Raw genomic sequence first — 21167 nt, forward strand, 5'->3', positions numbered from 1 at the left:
CAGGACTAGATAGGTCATAGCCTAATGAGTGTATAGTATCAATCAATTAATGATAAAAACTGTAAAGTTCATTCTGGTTGCTTATACAGTTATGCTATCCTTGCTGCTTTTTCTGTACAAGCCGCTTGTCGTAGATATACCGTCTTGGAGATGAGGGCTCAGCCTGCTAAGTATTGGGGGCTAGAACTTTACCCTCTTGGCTTTTCTGTGACGGATGAGAGACACCTTTACTACTAGAAATTATTTAGTTATAGTATGAAGAAAGACAAATCTCCAAAACGCGATGGAAGCTGCACGGCTTACATGCTCCGGTCCGGCCCCGGTCCCCGGGCTGCTATCTCGGACCTCTACGCTGGTTGGTGGAATAAATGTCGCGGGGCGGCTGCTCCCCCACGGAGCCGGCCAACCACACTAGACGGTTGACGGCACTACGGGGACGGTTGACTTGGCCTGATTCGGCAATTTGGCTGATGTCGGCGGCGCATCGGGGCGAATTGTATGAGGAGGGGTTGTTCGAGAGTTTGAGCTTTTGGCATCTTGCTCTCTTGGCTGTTCTTCCCCCCGCCTTTACTCTTACATCCAACTCCTTTCCAATCTGTACTCGTTGAATCCCCAGAGACCTTGAGCAGAGACAAGTCCCCTACATCAACAGCCGCCATGTCGTACCCCGAGCAATTCACTGGCTTCCAGGCGCCCAGCGCCGAGGCGTGGAGCGACTTCCGGAAGCAGTCGTGGGCGCCGCGGCCGTTTGGCGATGCCGACGTGGACATTCAGGTCGAGTGCTGCGGCGTGTGCGCGAGCGACCTGCACAAGATCGCCGGCGAATGGGGTGCGTGCCCGTATCCGCTGGCCGTTGGGCACGAGGTCGTCGGGCGCGTCATTCGGGTCGGCCAAGGCGTGACGCTCGCTCAGGTTGGTCAGCGCGTCGGTGTCGGCGCCCAGGTCTACTCGTGCCTCAAGTGTCGTCAGTGCCGCAACGGCAACGAGACGTACTGCCGCGAGCAGGTCGACGCCTACGGCGCGGTGTATCCGGGGACGGATCACGTCACCCAGGGCGGGTACTCATCGCACGTCCGCATCCACGAGTATTGGTGAGTGAATTGAGATGGCTCGGAGCCCCTTCCCTCCCCTCCGTCCCATTTTTGGAACCCCTCCCCCCTATAGGACCACTAACAGAAGCAACCAGGGTGTATCCTATCCCCGATGGGCTCGACAGCGCGCAGGCCGCACCGCTGCTGTGCGCGGGCATCACCGTCTTCTCGCCGTTGAAACGATTCGGCGCCGGTCTGGGCAAGAAGGTCGGAATCGTGGGCGTGGGCGGCCTCGGGCACTACGGCATCATCCTGGCCAAGGCGCTGGGCGCTGAGGTCTGGGCCATCTCGCGGACGCGGGCCAAGGAGGCGGACGCGCGGGCCATGGGCGCCGACGGGTTCCTGGCCACCTCGGAGGCTGGCTGGTCCGAGCCGCACGCCATGACGTTCGACCTCATCGTCAACACGGCGTCGTCGTCGGACGGCTTCGACCTCGGCCAGTACCTCAGCCTGCTCGACGTGCACGGCCGCTGGAACTCGGTCGGGCTGCCGGGCGGCGAGGGCTTCGCGGTGCGCAACCAGGACTTCATCACAAACGGCTGCTCCATCGGCACGTCGCACCTCGGCAGCCGCGCCGAGATGCTGGAGATGCTGGCGCTCGTCGCGGGCAAGAAGCTGCCGTCGTGGGTCGAGACCATCCCTCTCTCCAAGGAGGGCCTGCAAGAGGCGTTTGACAAGCTGCAGACGAACAGGGCGCGCTATCGCTCATGCATGGTGGATTATGAGAAGCAGTTTGGTGCATAGGAAGGATGTGAAAGATGAAGAGAGATGAAATGGTGGCTGAGGGGAGTTGGGGATTTTGTATGGACATAGCTAAGTTGGCGGGGCCACCTTGATGGTGTTGTTCTGTTGCCACTCGACATGCAACTAGAGATTCAAACGAATCAAACTGCCAAGATAGCAGTTTCCGAAAAATCTAACGAAACTAGTAGATAAAATGCAACCTTTGATACAACCTAGTTGGTTAAAAAAATTCAGCCTCGTGAGTGTTGACTGATGGTCCCCTGTCAGCCCTGCCAGCGTGAGTCAAACACCGTCGACGGTGAACCTAGCAAATCGGCAAACGCATTTAAACAGCTACAACGACAGGCACAGATAACAATTTGATACCAAGACCAACGTCATGAAATCAAATTGCTACAGATCAAGAGGTTGCTCTGAAATATTATTCTATTCCTCCCCTACACACAGAAGACGTACAATGTCCGCCACCGACTTCACGGTCCAAACCGCACGTCTCTCGCTGCGCGAGCTGCCCCCCGACAGCCACCTCGTCCACGCAACCAACTGCCTCGCAACATGGGGCTCCGGCATCGCCGCCGAGCTGGCCAAGATCTTTCCGGACGCCTGTCGTGTTTACAAGGCCTTTTGCCACGCCGCCAGGCGGCGCGCCGGTGGCGAGGTCAGCCGGTGGCCGCCGCGCAGCCTGGCCGGACAGTGTCTGGTGATCCCGCCGCAGCCCGGCGACGTGGCCCGCGGCGCACCCCGCGTGCACATCGTGTGTCTCTTCACGTCCTACGGTTACGGAGCGGCAAACCGCCGGACGGGAAGCCGGGACGGGACGCGGCGGACACCATCCTGCGGCAGACGCGGGCGAGCCTGGCGGCGTATCGGCGCGTGGTGGATGAGAAGATGTCGACGACGACAGAGGCGGCAGTAGCAGAAGGGCCAAGGAGGCAACCGGCGGCCATCTACTCGCCCATGTTCAACTCGGGCGCGTTTCGCGTGCCGTGGCAGAGGACCCTCGCGGCAATCGAAGAGGAGTTTGCGGGCGCCAAGGCGACGTGGACGGTGGTGCTTCCGCCAACGCAGGGGAGCGGGTGATGTGGTATGAGGTTTTGGCGATGACAGTTTGGGGATTAATAAGACGACCTGATCATTAGCTCTGGCTATGACGTGCTTCGATGGATTACACAGCAGTATTTCCAGTCCAGCTTATATTCAGCAGGTACTCGTTTTCGCTTCCAGTTCAGCTCGGTGGATCTCTTGCACTTGCCAAGATATTTTTAGAGGGTAAAGCCATTCATTCAGCCCTACTGGTACTACGAGTTGCCTTGTTCAAGAGAAGCGACATGAAAGACACGAAACAATTCAGAGTTATTAAGAATCGAATACATTGGAGCAGGCAAGGTCATTCGTGCTTTCATCTCAAGCTTGCAGACGTTTATTGCCTCGAACCATTTGACTAACACGGAAATGGAAGCGGCCAAGGAAATATCCCCATGAGTCAACCTTCGGCGAGCCCAAAACGTCCTGGCCGACTAGGCGGGCAAAAGAGGGGTTGGCGTCTCAATTCGACACGCGGATTGGACAGGCGAACGTTGACACCACCAGGGTTGACCACAACCTTGTTGCAATTCCTTACTCACCGTTCTCGGAACGGCAAGCGCAGTCACATCGAGTCCATCCAGCCCGTCTCACAGCATCGAGAGGAGGCCCCCGCTAACTGAGCCTATCCTGTGAACGGGCTTGGTTAGCTCTCGGTTTCAAGCCACAATGCCTTTGCTGGTGTCTCTTCTCCCTCCAGTCGCGACATTTGCGATTGCTAAGCGATAACGGCCTGGCTTTTGCGAGAAAGAGGACAAGCCACTCGGCAGGTGACAAAGCAGTCGAGGCAGGGTCACCATCAGGGTCGGCTGGTTGGTAGCCCCTGTCATTCTCCAGACTACCTCGAGTCACCAATATTAGATTATCGTTTTTTTTCTCTGGTTGTATTTTCCGATTTTACTTGTTCGGTCCCCGCCGAGGGCCAGTGAAGAGCCCTGGATCCGCGCCAGGCGGCGTCTCTGACTGCACCAGGCGGCCCATCGTGAATGACTACACCTCATTCACGGAGACTTATAAATACTCGGTTTCGCCCGCTTCGCTGATATCTATGAAATGGAAAGTCAAGAAATTATACAACGAAACGCCCTCAACAAAGCCCTCATTGCTCTCACTATTCTTTGCACGACTTACACGAACCAACTCAGCCGGCGTGCGTGATATAACAGCCTCATCAGATTCCGCCCCGCCCCAGCAGTCATGTAAGTGCCGTCAGTCTCTAACACTGCTTACAATGCTAACACATCACAGGTCAAATGCAGAAGCTCCCCCATACTCGGCCGCGGCGCTGCCGGCAGGGCACTTGGACCTGCGCCTACGGTACCGCAAGCTCGCCGCGCGGAGTGAGATTCACAGTGTCGGGCTGTCCTCGGACGCGCGCCGCCCCGTCGCCTACGCCACCTTCAACGGCGGCCAGATGGACCAGGTGTGGCTCGACATGTTTGAGCTCGACTCACAGCGCGGCCTGTCCAAGGTTCCCGGGAGCCACGCCGCCTTTGCGCCCGGGCCCGGCACCGGCACCACCACCACGACGCGCGTGGCCACCCTCCGCGACTGGACCGTGCAGCTCGGCCCCGGCGTCGACTACAGCCACTCCACGTCGCTCCTCGTCCGCGACGTCGCCACCGGCAAGTCGCTCCTCGAGATCAAGGGCGCCTGCGGGGAGCCCGTCGCCTGGAGCCCCGACGGGCGCCTCGTCGCCGCCGCGGAGCCGCGTCGCCACCGCATCGGCGTCTGGGACGCCCGCTCCGGCCAGCTGCGCGGCCGCGTCGTCTCGCACATCGACAGCGTCGCCTTTGCGGCGTTTACGCACGACGCGCAGCCACAGCTCGTGACGGCCGCGCGCGACGGCACGCTGCGCCTCACGGACCCCGCGACGAGCCGCACCGTCGCGCGGCTCGAGATCGAGGGCCTCGGCGCGGGTAACCCCCGCGCGCTCGCCGTGGCCCGCGAAGGCAGCACTGGGCCTGTCGTCGTCTCTGTCTGGGGAGCCACCGTGCACGTCTGGAGGCCGCGCGCGGGGCAGGTGGCCTCGTACGCGCTCGCGGCGGTGCGTCGCACCGAGGGCGTCCCGCTGACGCTCTCTCCGGACGCGCGCTACATGCTCTGCTGGACCGAGGGCGGCGGCTTCGACATCATGGACGCACGGACGGGCACGACCCTCGCGGAGCGGCCTGGCGGCGCGCTCGTCACGGCCGCGGCCTTCTCGGCGGACGCGAGCGTGCTGCTGCTCGGCCGCATGGACGGCTACCTCGAGGTCTGGGACATTGTCACCAAGTCGTAGCCCGGCCTGGTTGGTGATGTAGTGCTGAGGCTGGAAAAAGAAAAGTGATTTGGGTAATTGGATTTAATCGGACGACTTTGGGGAGTTTTATGGAGTTGGGGACTTCACTTGCTCAGATTGGATACGAAAAGCATGGCACGGGAGCGAAGCATTTTTTTGGTCGGCTTTCTTGTTCTGGCAGGCGACAAAGAATTAGCATTCTTGCTGTCTTGACAGTCTGGAAGGCGATCTTTTTTTGCCTTCTTTGGCTTGCTCTGAGAAACGGAGTTTATTTGGCGATAACGTTTGTTTGCATTTGCTTTATCTGCTTCTACGGCTACTTCAACAGCCACGGCATCACACAGCTCAACCTTGCATATTCCTGCTTCCTTATTAACTGCTTAGTACACCAAGCTTCACTGATACCTTACTATAAACTGTATACATATGAAACAATACACACGCAGCGGTGCATACCACAATCCTCCTTACCCGTGCTTCTCAAGCTAGCTTCGTGCAGGACAACACCATAGCCATCGACGACCACTGAACTTACAGCAGGCCCATCTCGCGGCGGAACAGCACCTCTGCGCCGTCCAGGCTTCCTCCGGGCCTCGGCACCTTGACCGCGCCCTTCCTCGCCAGCTCCACCGCCAACCTCGTCAGCAGCGCGTCGCAGCCCCGCGCCGCCATCACGTCCGCCGACACGGGCAGCGGCTCCTCGCGGCCCGTCACGTTGCTCGACGAGCGGACCTCGCCCAGCGGCAGCGCCACGTCCGGCGTCCCCGAGAACGGGGCATAGTACACCGTCCCCGGGCCGATCGGCAAGCCGATGGGAAGACCGGACGCCCGCAGCGTCATCCGCAGTTCCGGCACCCCGTAGTAGTCGCTGTACAGGAGCAGCGAGGACGAGCAGCGCGCGTCGCCGGTGGCGGCGAGCACGTGTTGCCGGAACCACGTGGAAAAGGTCTCCTGCTGCCGCTTGGCGGCCGGGTAGGCGGACGTGGGCAGCGTCTGGGCCCACGACCAGCGGCCATCGGCCGAAGGGTTGACGTACGGCTTCCGGCCGTCGTGCTTCTCTGCAAAATCAAAACGTCAGCGGCAGGTCAACAAGTCCGGTTCACGAGGAGAACCTACGGGCGTAGTCGGCGAAGAACTTCCTGCCGACGAGCTCCCACTGCTCGGTCGCCACGAGCGTCGCGTACGTGGTGTTGAGGTACGCCGCCAGCGTCACGTCGCCGACCTCGCCCGGCCTCGTGCTCCTCCACAGCGCCTCCAAGTCCAGCGTCTCTACCTTGGCGCCCGTCACCTCCACCGCGGCCGCGACGACCGCGTCCAGCATGGCATCCACCGCCGGACGCTTCCCGCGCGGCCACCCACCCTCCAGCACGTAGATCGTCTTCGGATAGTCCGCACCCTCCGCCACCAGCGGCTCCGCCATCGTGTAGTTGCTCCCGTAGAGCACCCGCTGCGCCTCGTCCCACAGCGCCGGGTCGCGTGCCAGCAGGCCCGGCGTGTCCAGCGTCGGGCTCAGAGGCGTCACGCCCTCCAGCGACCCCGCCAGCCCCGTCGTCGGCCTGTTGCCGAAGAGCCCCGCGACCTGCGCGGGCATGCGCACGCTGCCGCCCGTGTCGCTGCCGAGCGCCAGGTCCAGCCACGGGTAGGCCGCGACCGCCGCGCCCGCGCCGGACGAGCTGCCCTGCGGCACCGAGTACCCGTCGCCGCGCGGGTTGAACGGCAGGAGCATGTCTACCGCGTCCGCCGCGTACAGGTCCCCGTTGGCGAACTGCGCCAGCGCCTGGTACCCGACGATGATCGCGCCGGCGTCCACCAGCCGCTGCACCGTCGGCGCCGTCGCGGAGCACGGGCCGTCGGCGGAGTATAGGTGGTACCAGGCGCGGTTGCCGTTGGAGCGGCGGGCGCCGCGCACGCAGAACAAGTCCTTGACGCCGAGGCGCACACCGGCGAGGGGCCGCGCGGGGGACCGGGTGAAGTACAGGCGCGAGGGCACGCCGATGGTCAACGTGGCGGCCGTGGGCCTCTGCGCGGAGAGCGTGCGCACGCTGCCGTCGGGGTTCTGCAGCAGCGACCCCGTGAAGGAGTTGGTGAAGTCGTCGTAGAGCCGCAGCACGCGGTGCGCCTGCCCGGTGCGCACGTCCAGGAAGTACGGCCCGGAGGGCAGGGAGGCGGCGCTGGTGTTGTTGGGCAGTGCGTGGACTTGTGCGGTGGTGTTGAGGAGTTGCATGGAGGTCGGCAACATCTCCGCGGAGGAGACGTCGACGACGGTGTAAACGCCGCCTTCGAGAAACGACGCCTGGAAGACGTCGTCGAGCTCGGCCCAGCCCCGAAGCAGCGTGTCCAGGCTTGCCACATCACCGGCGCCGTCACCATGGTGCTGCTTCTGCACCACTGTCACACCCGCGAAGCCTCCGGCGAGTGCCGCGGCCGTCGTCGGGGGCGGGACCGGCAACTCGCCGGCGACGTGCGGGTCGATGAAGAAGTAGCGGTCGTCCACCTGGACGCTGGCGCCGTTGAAGACCACACTGGCAGAAACTGCCAACCCAAAGAGGCCAAGGATAGCCCAAGGGCTGTTTCTCGCGAGATTCAACATAGTGCTGACTTTATTCGCAGAGCTATACGTGAATTGGCTTGGGAGAAGTCTGGGCTCTGTACGTCTCGGGCTCCCTCCCACCACCTATTTATACTACAAATATTCTCCCCCATGCAGAAGGCGCGAAAGACTAACAACTGTCTCGGCAAAGGGATCAAATTCCCTCATTGGATAACCTTGACGGGTGGGACATGCTTTTCCAGGTCTTGTCTGTCGTTGTGATGCCGATCGAGATGGAGCCACTTCCACTTCCAAAGGTAGTTTTATGGTTAAATGGCCGTGCGGCCCGGAGCTTGACTAGTGTTAAGGCAAGACTATTCCCGTTTGATGGTAGATTCGCCTTGGCGAGATGGAGTATTCGGAATTGTTGCTATGATCTGGCTTGGTTATCTTGGCTGTGCAATGCGGAAGTGCCGAGATGGGGCCGCAGAACCCGTGCTGGGAAAAGAGAGACATTTGCATTTCACCATTGGCCATTGTCTTTCCTCAGCTTCGTATTAAAGGTATATAAGGTATATAGATGCAAGTCTCCACATGGTGTCTCGCAACACGTCTCTTCGTCTTAGACTGACAGAGGGGGCCCGAGTTTCATGACCAGACTACCTACCACTTGTAAACTGTGGTGGTCGGTGGGTATGTAGTTCTTCGCTGGAATGCTGCAAGGTGCAATAAATGAGAAAAATGTCGCTTCAAACAATGCCATCCCCATATCGCTTCAAATGCTTTGTCTCCAGTGTAATATGCCCCTCCATGCATTCCAATGCTCTTGACAGCTCTCCACAGCCATGTTTGTTTTTCTCCCAACGCCGTTCAAATAGCCAAGAAATCCCCCTCGTTGCTCCGAACATCTGACAATGCTTGTTCCCTTGCTTTGACTATCCTTGCGCCTTGAATTCGAATCGTTGCCAGTACTCCAATCACCAACGCCATTGCGGCGTTTCCAATTCGCTCCACTAGTCAAGCCATCCTAGCGTCTCCAAAACGTTCTTTGATTCCGAAGCCGTCATGCTGCACACACCCAGCTGTCTTGCCTGAGCACCGCGGCGCAGGCGCTGGAGTGATGCGCCAACTTTCCAATTCTCGGATTCGTCGATGACGAATAGATATCGCTTTCCGTCCTGGTCGCGAACTGTCGCACGGAGCAGATGAAGCCCCCTGGCTTTCCACTCGCCCGACTGGCCATTCGCAGAGTTGTTAGTTTTGCCAAATTTCTGTTCGCAGAGACCGAGACGGCAACAGTCCTTGCACGCCTTGAGCATGTCAGTCAGATAGACATCCGCATCGTCGCCGACGAATGGCTTGTTGGGATCCCTATCTGATGCGCGCGCACGGCCTGTTGCCATCTTGTAAAGCAAATTCGCACTCTTGTTGTTGGGGTTGGGACTCGGAGCAGACGACGCATAATTCAAACAGTGCGGGGGGCACCATACCTCGACCAGCTTCAGGGTCCATGCCTTGACGTCCCATTCGCGTTGTGGTACTCCGCGAACGTCATCGTCAATGAACAGGCCTTCAGTGGTGATGCGCAAGATGAGGCCGTCGGTGACGGAGCCTACGCCTGAGATGAGCTGGCTCGCAGGCGTCTTGGCATATTGGTTCATAAACAGGTACACAGCCTGTATGACAATCTTGTCTGGGTCTTTTGTGGTATATGGACCACGCATAGAAGGCGGAGGCGATGTTCGAGCTGTTGTGTGAGACGGTGCCCAGGAGCCATCCGAGGCCATAGAGCCCCCAGAGTTTCTCCTTTGCGGTCTCTTGGGCTTGTCGTACGGCCGGTAGGAGAATGCGTCTTCGTCAGTACTGACATAGGTCCTCGCTGTCGGCGCTGGCGGTGGCTTCTTGGGCGAGGCGGGCGGTGCCTTTGCCGTGGTTGAGCTCGGTGGCGCTGGAGGTTTTCCGTTCGGCCACATGCTCATTTTCTCTCCAACACCAGAAAATGCATAACTACTTCCGGCACGGGCGGCCGTGGGCGATGTCGTTTGCGTTGTTGTCTGTGTTGGGGCCTGTGATGGTGGAGGCGGTGGTGCTGCCGCCTTTGCTTTCTCGGCAGCAGCCTTTGCTTCGGCAACCTTGGCCGCTGCAGCCTTTGCTTCCGCTGCTTTGACTTCCTTTTCTTTCCTATCGGCAATCTCTTTTTCTTTCCGCTGTTTCTCCTTTTCTCGCTCCACTCGCTCTTTGGCCTCCTTTGCACGCAGTTCTGCGAGACGCTTGGCAAGTTCCTCACGACGTTTTTGCTCAGCTTCCTTGGCTTTTCTTTCCTCTTCCTTCTTTCTCATTTCGTCTCGCGCCTTTTCCCACGAGCCTTTAGCCGACGGCTTCGGGTTCTCTGGTCTCTTGTTCCCTGTTTGTGGTGGCGGCTTTTGCCAAGATGATTGGGGCCGCTCGGTACCAGAATGAGGAGGAGGAGGTGGCGGAGGCCCTGGCTGAGGCGGTGGTTGAGGCGGTGGTGATTGAGGTGGTGGTTGCGGTGGTGGTTGAGGCGGTGGTCCGTTGGGTGGCGGCGTCGAGGCGTAACCACCCGGAGGAGGACCAGCACTTGGACCAGAGTTGTGCGGCGGAGGGCTGGAAGGCTTTGATCTTGACCTAGACGAGGAACCGGAGTCGTTTTGAGTGCGTCCGAGAGCCCAGGCGCCGAAACCAACTCCAACAATGAGGAAGGTGATGCCCATATTGCCAAGGCCCTCAAAGCTATCCCACCAGGCGCGAAAAGCAGGTGCCATGCTTTGACACAAAACCACGAGAATCAGGGCCGACGCAAAACCGGCAACGAAGCTGTTGATGCTCGGTTGCAGAGACGGCAGATAGAGAAACCCAGAGCCGGCTGAGTGTTCGGGAATTACAAAAATGTCGTATTTGCCCGGAGGAAGGCCACCGGACCGAGGCATTTCGCCATGCGGCGGAGGCGGAGGGGGCGCACTCATGGCGGGTGCGCCTTATGGTGAAAAGTGAAATGGAGAGCGGCAAGCAAAGATCAAAAAGAAACGCTATAGTCGGGGGTATCTTGGGGACGCCATTTGGCTGAAAGTCGTGCAGTCGTGAAGAGAATCGGAGCTGCGACGTGGCATTAGCGGGTGTAAAGAATAGAGGCTATACGATGGGCGACACACACCAACGAGGAAAGAGGACACGGAGAAAGGAAGTCGAGGAGAGCTGACGATGACGGGCTTCCCGAGCCAGTTAATCGATCGAGGCAAAAATAGGAGGTGAGATGGGTGGCCGGTCGACTGTCGACTGTCGACTTATCGTCACTGGGAGCTTGTTGTTTGGCTTGCCCCAACGGGCGGATGACAGAGAGGCCAGGAGGTGATTTGATTTTTCAGCGATACCGGCTACCAACACGGCGATAGGAAGCTTCTTGAGATGGCTCAAGGAAGAATTCGGCGGCGAGCAAACAAAGAAATGCAAATCGGTGGAAATGGGGGGACAGGCTACACAGAGAAGACCATGGAGCATGGTGGTCCTTGTGTTTACTTTGGCTGGGGGCGGGAGGGATCCAGGATCCAGGGTCAGCGACTTTTTTTTCGCTTGGCCCCACCTTTCCGTAGTGGTTGGAGAGAGATTAAGTTGAAGTTGGCAGCAGTAAAAAGTCTCTTGGTCGTTGTTTTTCAGCGGTCCCAGGCATCTTCGTAGCGATTGTCTAGCGTCCTTGGGTAGGCAGCCTGCCAGCTCGGCAGTGCTTTTAGCGCAGCAAACACTTGCAAACGCCACCCAGTCTGCCAGCTGTCCACTGAAATCTCCCGCTAGTATTACCTCGCTGCAGAGGGAATCAAGATGGATGGCCTCTGTTTGTTCATCTTCATCCAATGATGCCATCATCAATCACATCTCGCGCCCGCTGTTCCGCTCACACCTCATTTCATCCGGCCAAGCCGGTTGCGGTGCATGAGTCCATCACCCAGCCCCCTCCACAAGAGAGGAGAGGAGAGGAGAGGAGAGGGCTTGATGCGTCGCGGACAGGGGGCACCCTTTTTGGTGCCACTGTTGACGATGTCTTGTCCTCCAGTCATTCACTGGTGTACGGGTCGGTGACAAATTCTAGTCTCGCTGCACGAGAGCGGATGTCACGGCGGCTCGTGTTTATTATTACCAAGCCAGTCGTTGCACTGCCGGCCCTGACAACTCGTTGCCTATTTTTGTAGGACCCTGGGTAACAGGCGCCTCTATTTTGGCCTGTATTCGTAATTAACTATCGTCAGCAGCGATTCAGACGGTGGTGGTCGTCACTCCGTCAATACTCGAATTCATGTACGAACCACCTCTGACTGCTCATATGCATCAGTGCCCAACGAGCTGTAACACCTTCCAATCGGATCCCTCAAAGTCTGACCCGGCCGAGTCAGGAGGGGCTGGAACCTCGACAACAACAGTTCTGCTTCTGCATAGGCGGTCAAGCTTACCGGCCAATCCTTCCAAACCACGCGTCCCTGACTTCTGCACCGGGAATCCACATGTTCATTCAGCCTGCCTTTGTACGACATGCATGGCCTACATACGTTCTACAAGATAAGCGGTACGACGCACGCTGCGCTTGGGCTCTGGCAATCCGCGTCGCGTCGTCAGGTAGTTACTGTTTCTCGCCGGCTCAGTATTCACAACATTAACACGGCAAATAGCATGAAAAGGGCCCTGAATCATAAGAAAGTGACCGCAAAACTCCCCACAGCGCCACAAAGATGAAGAAGACCCAGTAGACAAAGAAGAAGAAAAATAGCGTGACCCTCACCCTCCTCTTTCGCTATTGTTACCGCGCGCTCGTCCTCTTCCTTGAGACGACGCTAGCTGCCTCTTGTTGCCCAGCAACCACCAGCTTCTACCACTAGCTTCATCTGTGACGTAGCCACCACGGCTAGACCCGTCCTTGCCGCTCTGTCTGCATATCCGCAACGACTGCCAACCATTCACCCGGTTGCCCGCTTTCGCTGCAGTTCGCATGCAGTGCCCAAGTTAGGCGTTTACGACATGATAACGTATACATCGCTCCGAAGGTCTGCAGCCCTGTGTCGGCATATGCAAGTTTCCCCTCAAACAATACCATACATAGCCAGAACCCGCGGCCGCAGTGCGCCGATCCTTAGCGCTGAGGGAATCGATCCTGTTCAGTGATCTTGTTTTATTTACCTCCAGTGATAGAAAAGCCCAGTCGTAGAGGTATATGCCTTGGGACTGACAATATTCCGGACATTTTCCATCCTGTCCCTTCCTTGATACGAGGAAAATTTTTTTGAGTATGCCCGACACGAAATTGCCTATTAATTAACTTTCAGCGGTGAGATTGCAAAGGCTTACGGAGCAAATCCGCGGCGTAGTGAAGGCGTCGATTGCTTGCATAGCGCTCTGATCAAGCTGTACGACACAGACGGCCGTGCAGATCGACATAGACCCTAATTGATCTTAATTACGATGAGATGGCTAGATGTGTAGCCGGTGCTCAATTTTCTTTCCATAGCACTGCTGTTTACTCTGGGGAAAAACATCCAAACTCGCGGGCGTGGCCATCTCGTCCTGACGGACCTACTATCGCAGGCGCTACGCCTCGCCTTACAGGGCCATAGATTGTATAAGTTTGGCTTCAAGTTCGTTGACATGCATGTCCTGAACCTGTACACGTTGATGGGCCGGCAGGGGACTAGACTGCCATCATGATGCGGCCGCTCGGGGCAGCCCGTACGTGGGCCGTGGAGACAGAAGCAGTGACGTTTGTTTCAACGTGCGCACGGGAACGGAAGTAGCGACTGGTTCTGTGAAAAGGAATTCTAGATGGTGCCTATGTATATAGAATTAATTTCTTGTTCTGTCGGTTAGGCCACCGTAGTAGATATATTAAGCAGCGCTCCTGTAAAGGCAAAAAGAGAGACCACGGCGTACGTAACATGTGCCGCTTCAGACGCCCGCCAAAATGATGCTGAATAAGAGAAACCCGAGAAATGACAGCTCACACCCTAATCCCGCCAAAGAGAAGCAGAAGCAGACGGAAAATCCAGGTGCAGCCGCGGTATAGGTGGCGCGCCAGCCACGTCAGCCGGGCCACGGCCTCGGCCAGGGCCACGCACAGCCGGACGGCCAGGGCCAGGGTCAGGCCCAGTGCCGAGCGCAGTCACATCTTGCGGATGCGGTTATTGGCGACGCCCAGCTTGCCGCGGACGCGCGCCTCGTCCTCGTCGAGGACGTCGAGCATCTGCGTCTGCCGCTCCACCTCCTCATTGATCTGCAGACCCATCTCCTTCTGCCGCCGGATGATGGCCGTTAGCTGGTCGAGCTGCAGGTCTTGCGCCTCCATCTCCTGTTTCTGCAGCAGAAGCACGCCCTGGTTGTCGAGCTCGCGTGTCTTGTCCGTCTCGGGGGCCGGCGCGCCGCCGCCGAGGCGCCGGCCGCCTGGTCGCGCGCCGTTGAGCAGCTTGGCCTTTTCAGGGGACGAGGATAGCCCCCGCGTGGTGCTGCTACCGGCACCGCCACTAACACTGGGCATGCTGCTGGCTAACTTGTCGAGGCCCTCTCGCTCCATCTTGGCGGTCGACACCAGGTCCCGCCGCCGCCGCAGCTCGCCATCGCCGACGCGCCCGGACTCCTGCAGCTTCTTGAGGCCGTCGGTGAGAACCACGACCAGCGTGCCGGCGCGAACGGTAGACTTGCGGGCGGCCGCGGCAGCCTCGGCCGCTGCCGTGGTGTTGCCGCCATCGACGGCGCTGTCCCGCCGCGAGAGCGCTATCCGAGCGTCCTGTAGGTGCTGTTTCAGCTCCTTGTGTAGATCGAGCCAGGTCGTCGGGTCGGCGGCACCCGATGCGACGCTCGCTGCCCGCCCGCCCGCCGAGACAGCCGAGTTGGTGGTGCTAGAGCTGGGGAGGTTGAGGAAGGCGCGCCATGCGGAGGTGTCGCGCCAGCGACGGTCGAGAGACTCCGCGATCGTCTTAAGGTAGCGCTCGAGACCGACTTGTCGCTCTCGCGCCAGTTCGGGAGAGTTGACTGTCGACTTCAGCCAGTGCTTCTGCGGCAACGGTTGCGGTGGCGCGGCGCCGACCTGCTGCAGCAGCGCCTCGTGCAGCTTGCTGAAATCCGAGTAGCGCTTCTGCACGACGTATGATCGAAGCGGTAGCCGCAGGGTGATGTTGTACAGTGTGTATGGCTTCCCTGAACCCTCATCAGAGATGCTCGTGGATGGAATGGCGATTTCGGGGGGTGGCGCCATCGTTCACCGATGCGTGACGACTCGACTTCTCGCTCTCGGTATACGCTTGTACTGCTCGTGTGCTCGACCGTCCACCGTGTGTACGTTTCTTTGTGCCAGTTCGATGGCAATGTTTAAGCCAGCAGGAGGTAGTGGAGTATGATGGCTATTTGAAAGACCTGCTGGGGTCGAATACTGCTGGTCGCGTGGTCAGTCTAGAGTGACAACCGGTTGTCAGGCGGCTGGAGGGTGATGATGATGCAACATGTTTCGGCCAGGTGCTGTTGCAGTGGAGCTTGACTGTGAAATTTTAGCGCCTTTGTTAGTGGAGTGCGTGGATGGGCGGATTGCTGCGCCCAGCGGCTCCCCGTGATGTCCCAACAATGCTCGACGCTCAGGTATGCGGGCGCCTAAACCAAATTGTACCGGCAGACAAGGGCTGTTAACTATTAAGATCAAGCAGACTTAAAAATCAAGATACCGTGTTGGCTGCTGCAACTCATAGGAGCGCCGATGGTAGTGATGGTGTGTGTACATACATATTGTTGGTGGCGGGGAGTATAAGTACAATTGGAGTACCTACATAATTGTAGTTGTCTATTATAGGGTTATTGCCGGACATTTAGTAATTATTGCAGTATGATGCTGGACGGAAGCAAATGAGAGATGATACCTTATTATTCATGTCTGCTCTGCTCGCAAAAGTCACCGCCCCTTATCATCTCTACGTATATTGACCAAATCTATTGGAATACACCCCCAATTCAGGCAGAATAACTCGTCAAAGGCAGAAACCTTCAAGTCCAATGCTTTTCAAGTGTAATTGCACTGATTCAGTCTAGTTTTTTCCATCACTCCGACCCGTCGCTCCAGCTGCTTCTCACCCGCAACGCAGCCTTGGCTCTATAAAAGCCCCCCGCGCGTGTCGGCAGCTTGGCTTCCCCAGTTGCTCCAGATCAAATGCAGCTCCGTTTCGTTAATCGTCACATGCCCCGCTCCTTGAGCTTCTTAGAAAGTCTCCTGGTCCTCTGCTGCTTCTCCCTCTTCAGGAATTTCGAAGCCTTCTTCGGTCGAGTACAGGATAGTTTGGATGTGCTTGACAAGGCCATCTTCCTGCTTGTCAAGCTCAGGATCCTCGTCAACGGCCTGCTGAATGAGAAGTTCAATATCGCGCAGTTTGCTGAAGTAGAAGTCGCGCTCGCGCTCGAGACCAACAACAGTCTCCTTCAGCGTAGCATTCTCTTGCTGGAGGGCCGCGGAGGGCGCGCTGGCGGTTCTAGGGGCGGCGCGGCCAGGGGCACTCGGCGTGACGCCGCCTCTTCGCGCGGCACCACCACTGGAAGCTGCTGGTGGCCTGGGTCCGCCCGTCGCAAGCGTACCTCCCTTTCGGCGGGCGACGGCGTCGTATTCGTGATCGGGGAAGTTGAGATCCCAAAACTTTTTCGTCCACTGCAGAAATTCGAGGTTGTCCTGCATCTTGCACTTGACGAGCTGCTCGATAGGAATAGGCTTATCGATCTGGTGCTTTGCGAAAGTGCCTGCTACGGTTAGAGCCCGGCCGCCGTTGGGTCGAGGACAATGTGGACTTACTTTGCAGCACCTTGAAATTTTGAACGTATGCATATTCGCCATTGACATTAAATTTGACCTTATGCATGGGCACATCCATGTATATACTGTCATAGACTTGGCAGAGCGCAGCGCTATTGTTACGTCAGTCGTTTGTCTTTCGCGTTGTGGCGATGTCTCCCTCGTCGCTCGCCATTTCAAGCGGGGGAGGGGTAAAAGTCTAGTGCTACGTACCCGGTGCCGCATTGCTCAACCTTGGTGATGTTGAGCTGGAGGAGGTTGTTCAGCCATTGAACGAGTTCTTGCCTGTCGTCGCCGGATTCGTCAGTCTTGCTCGCGGAGCTTCGCGGTGTGTGATATGGAGCTGCAGTGAGTCGGCGTGGACGTACCGAGATTCGCCCATTTTCCCTTGTTTGTGCTGCGGTTGCCGAGTCGGAGCTGGTGAGTGTGACGCTAGAGAAAAAGGTGCTATGCAAAAAAAAGCAAAATTGAGTGCTGAAATGACGCCGAGAATATCAAGATGGGTGAAAAAATGGCTTCTCCCGATGTGGTTCAGTGGCAACAGGCAGCAGTGAAAAAGCAGGAAAACAACGGTTGCTCGTGAGATTATCAATTGCTGAATGGAGTACGCGCCCAGCAAAGAAGTGAAGGAGGTCTGGCCAGCTTCCCTGGTCGGCCAATCAACCAACGGTGGGGTCAAAAGGGAGGTCGCTGCCAAAGAACATAGGCAACAACTTATTACGAGCTGTGGATCACGTGCACCACCAACCCCTCCAACAAGTCAGGCACCACAGAAGGAACGCCACGGAACGGCAGAAAATGGACTAGTTCACGCTCACCGCCAAAATTTCAAAACGGCAGAAAATTATCAACGACCGGCCCCAAGCCCAAGCTCGGAATCTCCTGTCGGCCCTCCAGACGCGCTGAAGTTGTCAAGGTGTGGCATAACCTTTTCATAAAGAAAAAATGGCTCCTGCACAAAAGAGAAAGCCAGTTGAAGACGATTTCGTCCACACGATATCAGACAATGACGAGGATCTCGCTGAAGAGGAAGTGATGCACGCTGAACCACCGAAGAAGAAGAAGAAGACTGCAAAGAAAGCAAAGAAAGCCCCGAAAACCAAGGACGCCTCTGCTGATGAGGATGAGGAGGTTGAGGGGGTTTGGGGCCAGAACGACGACGATGATGGCGCAATGGACACTGACTTCGAATTTATGGTGGACAATGCTGGCGACTTTGACGAGGAAGCGTTCGAGGGCTGGGGCTTCGACGGCGCCAAGAAGAGCATGAACATGAACAAGAAAATGGTGGACATTGACGAAATCATTCGAAGAAGAAAAGAGAGGCAGGGAAAAGACTCTATCGACCCCAACGCCGAGGGTGAGGCGGACGCAGACGAAGAACAAGAGAATCTTGAGGATGGCATGGAAATGGACGACGACGACGATGAGGTTCTTGCTGACGACGCATTCGGCATGCATGTTGATCTGGGATCGGAGGAAGAAGATGATGACGAGGCTAAAGAAGATGCCGGCAAGGGAGAAGACGACGAGCAGGAGGGAGGCGATGCATCAGATGACGACTCTGTGGCCACGCCCGAGGCTCATCCCGATGATGACGAGGCATCCGATGCTAGCGATGAAGAAGATGCCGAAGAGGAAGCCAAGCGCGCGGCTTTCTTCGCTCCCGAAGAAAAGCCCAAGAGTGGCAAAGAAGAAAAGATCTCTTCGTTCCAAGCCATGTCTCTGTCTCGTCCCATCCTTCGCGGCCTTACCAATGTCGGCTTCACAAAGCCCACGCCGATTCAGTCCAAGACTATCCCTATCGCTCTGATGGGCAAGGATCTTGTCGGTGGAGCCGTCACTGGCTCTGGTAAAACTGGTGCCTTCATTATTCCCATTCTGGAGCGACTTCTGTATCGGCCCAAGAAGATTCCCACTACCAGAGTTGTCGTCCTTACACCCACACGTGAATTAGCGATCCAATGTCACGCTGTCGCGACGAAGCTTGCAGCACACACTGACATCAAGTTCACATTAGCCGTCGGCGGTCTCAGCTTGAAAATGCAGGAAGCCGAACTTCGCCTCCGCCCTGATGTGATCATCGCTACACCGGGTCGTTTCATTGATCACATGCGCAACTCGGCCAGCTTCCCAATTGACACTGTTGAGATTCTTGTTCTTGATGAAGCTGATCGAATGCTGGAGGACGGTTTTGCTGACGAACTGAATGAAATCCTCACCACTCTACCCAAATCCCGACAGACTATGCTTTTTTCTGCCACCATGACGTCAACCGTCGACAGACTCATTCGAGTCGGCATGAACAAGCCCGCCAGAGTCATGGTCGACGCGCAAAAGAAGACTGTCGGCACGCTTGTTCAGGAATTTGTGCGCCTGCGCCCAGGTCGAGAAGAGAAGCGCATGGGCTACTTAGCACATATTTGCAAGACATTGTATACAGAGCGAGTGATCATTTTCTTCCGGCAGAAAAAGGACGCCCATGAAGCGCGTATTATTTTTGGGATACTAGGACTGACTTGCGCGGAGCTCCACGGAAGCATGAGTCAAACAGGAGTAAGTTTGCTCTCTGATGCGATTGATATTACCTGGCAAGATCTAACATGCGACAGCGTATCGACAGCGTGGAAGCTTTTCGAGACGGCAAAGTCAATTTCCTCCTTGCGACTGACCTGGCATCGCGTGGTCTAGATATCAAAGGCGTCGATACAGTCATCAACTACGAAGCACCACAGTCACTAGAAATCTACGTGCACAGAGTCGGGCGTACGGCGCGTGCGGGTCGCAAGGGTGTTGCCCTGACTCTCGCTTCGGAGGCGGACCGAAAGATTGTCAAGGCGGCGGTCAAAGCAGGCAAGGCCCAAGGCGCCAAGGTCTCCAGTCGCGTAATTGAAGCCGACAAGGCAGACAAGCTACAGGCAGAGATTGACGGCATGGAGCAGGAGATCAAGGAAATTATGCGGGAGGAAAAGGAAGAGAAGCAACTTGCGCAGGCAGAAATGCAGGTGAGGAAGGGCGAGAACCTGATTGAGCACGAGGCGGAGATCAAGTCGCGTCCCAAGAGAACATGGTTCGAGTCGGAGCAGGAGAAGAAGAAGGCCAAGGAGGCTGGCAAGGCGGAACTTAATGGCGCGCGGGAGTCGAGCAAGAAGAAGGCACCGGGCAAGATCAGCAACAAGATCCAAAAGCGACTGGATATCAAGGCCGAGCGAGCTGACGGCATGGGATGGAGGAAAGGCAAGACGGATGCAATGAATGCGGCCACAAAGGCGAAACAGGGCCGGCCCAAGGGGAAGAAGGGCAAGGCGGGAAAGGTTGGCGGTCGCAAGTGAAGTAGAGGCGATGGCAACGGGGGATGATGGAGCATGGCGTTGGTGTACATGATGCATACATATATTTACTTGGGTTTTAAAAAAGGCTATTTGATTGTTAAACCAGCTGGAAGCATTGTGATGTACTCGCCAAGTGTATGGTAGGCGAGAGTCAAGTATCACATGAGTGGCTGCATGTATGTGCCTGACGCCAAGGCTGCATGTGCAGTTTGCTGGTGTAGATGGCACTTGGCCAACTATGCATCTTGATTACGATGGCGAGATTGTCGAATGAGCATTCGGACGATGCAGCCACCATGTCCGCATGGGGATACTAGCATTGTTAGTCCCAGCTAAGGATGTTAACGAATCATCGACTGCGATGGAGGAGAGTGCTCGCAATGTCTTGCAACTTGGCATCGGGGCGTTGGGAGTGCGCTAACGGACACTAATAACGGGGGAGTCGTGGGCCATATACTGGCGATCCACTGGTCCAGACTTGTTGTACATGTCGATGGTAGTAAGCTGCAATGCTAAGAAGGGCAAGGTCGTTCGGGGCAGCAACTCGGGCGATGATTTGTGACTTGATTATGATACTCTGGGCTGGCTAGCTGGTGTAGCCCACTGCTGACTGCTGACTGCTGGCTGCTGGCAATAACTGATGAGGACCCGGAGCCTAGTCGGGGTTAGCATACCCTCATCCTACATCCCCCCAAAGGCCGACGGCTGCCTTTTTTTCATTCAGCAGTTCTTCAGTGCGCCCATCTGCTTCCGTCAGCCGTTTGGTCGTGTCGCGCCCCGACTTTTGCATGTGGCTGATTCAGGTCCTGGACCTGCCGCCGTCAGAAGACTTGCGCGCCTGAGAAGCTGAGACGGCCTCGCTCATGCGCCGCGCGCCACGAGACCCAGTGCCGCCACTATACCATACCAGTGGTACATACAAGGTACCAGAGAGGCAGAGCCGCACAAAACCTATAAAAAACAAGCACAACCCTTTTAGTTACGGGACAGCTCGAAGCCATTATTGCATGCAGATTTGATACCCTGATTTTCATCTTCAGACAAGCTGGCTTTCTTCCGCCTATTCAACCTTGCCCGTTTCCGCCCACACCCGCTGCGACACCGGCTCAGCCTGCTACAACGAGCTATCCCCGCCACCTTGCGTCAAAGACTCAACGACCGCCTCGTTCGATTCCACCTCGATACCCTCCCGGCTGTCAAGCACGGACTGCAATCGCGTGTCTACCGATACATCCTCAAGCGTCAATCTCGCCGTATCGAGAGAGGCCGCCTAGCAGGTCTGCTCGCCAAA

General features: G+C 57.1%; 8 protein-coding genes across 8 annotated transcripts; 4 read left to right on the top strand and 4 right to left on the bottom strand.

Annotated features, from left to right (window-relative positions):
• Positions 1–657: 657 nt before the first annotated feature.
• ISF_07559 (oxidoreductase) lies at positions 658–1835 on the top strand (the record flags this gene model as incomplete). The annotated part of the gene is made up of 2 exons (XM_018851162.1): positions 658–1091; positions 1187–1835. The coding sequence occupies 2 exons, from the start codon at positions 658–660 to the stop codon at positions 1833–1835; spliced, it is 1083 nt and encodes a 360-aa protein (XP_018701758.1).
• Positions 1836–2292: 457 nt separating this feature from the next.
• Positions 2293–2915, top strand: ISF_07560 (Appr-1-p processing; the record flags this gene model as incomplete). Its single annotated transcript, XM_018851163.1, has 2 exons — positions 2293–2589; positions 2679–2915. 2 exons carry the CDS (start codon positions 2293–2295, stop codon positions 2913–2915), a joined length of 534 nt encoding a protein of 177 aa, XP_018701759.1.
• A 1234-nt stretch (positions 2916–4149) lies between these two features.
• Positions 4150–5199, top strand: ISF_07561 (Quinoprotein amine dehydrogenase; the record flags this gene model as incomplete). The annotated part of the gene is made up of 1 exon (XM_018851164.1): positions 4150–5199. One exon carries the CDS (start codon positions 4150–4152, stop codon positions 5197–5199), a length of 1050 nt encoding a protein of 349 aa, XP_018701760.1.
• A 531-nt stretch (positions 5200–5730) lies between these two features.
• ISF_07562 (Amidase) lies at positions 5731–7789 on the bottom strand (the record flags this gene model as incomplete). Its single annotated transcript, XM_018851165.1, has 2 exons — positions 5731–6257; positions 6316–7789. The coding sequence occupies 2 exons, from the start codon at positions 7787–7789 to the stop codon at positions 5731–5733; spliced, it is 2001 nt and encodes a 666-aa protein (XP_018701761.1).
• Positions 7790–8742: 953 nt separating this feature from the next.
• ISF_07563 (hypothetical protein) lies at positions 8743–10713 on the bottom strand (the record flags this gene model as incomplete). Its single annotated transcript, XM_018851166.1, has 1 exon — positions 8743–10713. One exon carries the CDS (start codon positions 10711–10713, stop codon positions 8743–8745), a length of 1971 nt encoding a protein of 656 aa, XP_018701762.1.
• Positions 10714–13886: 3173 nt separating this feature from the next.
• On the bottom strand, positions 13887–14975 carry ISF_07564 (hypothetical protein; the record flags this gene model as incomplete). The annotated part of the gene is made up of 1 exon (XM_018851167.1): positions 13887–14975. One exon carries the CDS (start codon positions 14973–14975, stop codon positions 13887–13889), a length of 1089 nt encoding a protein of 362 aa, XP_018701763.1.
• Positions 14976–15962: 987 nt separating this feature from the next.
• ISF_07565 (Calponin-like actin-binding protein) lies at positions 15963–16926 on the bottom strand (the record flags this gene model as incomplete). Its single annotated transcript, XM_018851168.1, has 4 exons — positions 15963–16492; positions 16545–16657; positions 16758–16829; positions 16913–16926. The coding sequence occupies 4 exons, from the start codon at positions 16924–16926 to the stop codon at positions 15963–15965; spliced, it is 729 nt and encodes a 242-aa protein (XP_018701764.1).
• Positions 16927–17489: 563 nt separating this feature from the next.
• ISF_07566 (DEAD-like helicase) lies at positions 17490–19876 on the top strand (the record flags this gene model as incomplete). Its single annotated transcript, XM_018851169.1, has 2 exons — positions 17490–19100; positions 19157–19876. 2 exons carry the CDS (start codon positions 17490–17492, stop codon positions 19874–19876), a joined length of 2331 nt encoding a protein of 776 aa, XP_018701765.1.
• Positions 19877–21167: the final 1291 nt, after the last annotated feature.

This window comes from Cordyceps fumosorosea (genome assembly GCF_001636725.1).
Source record: "Cordyceps fumosorosea ARSEF 2679 chromosome Unknown scaffold_22, whole genome shotgun sequence".
Taxonomy (NCBI): domain Eukaryota; kingdom Fungi; phylum Ascomycota; class Sordariomycetes; order Hypocreales; family Cordycipitaceae; genus Cordyceps; species Cordyceps fumosorosea.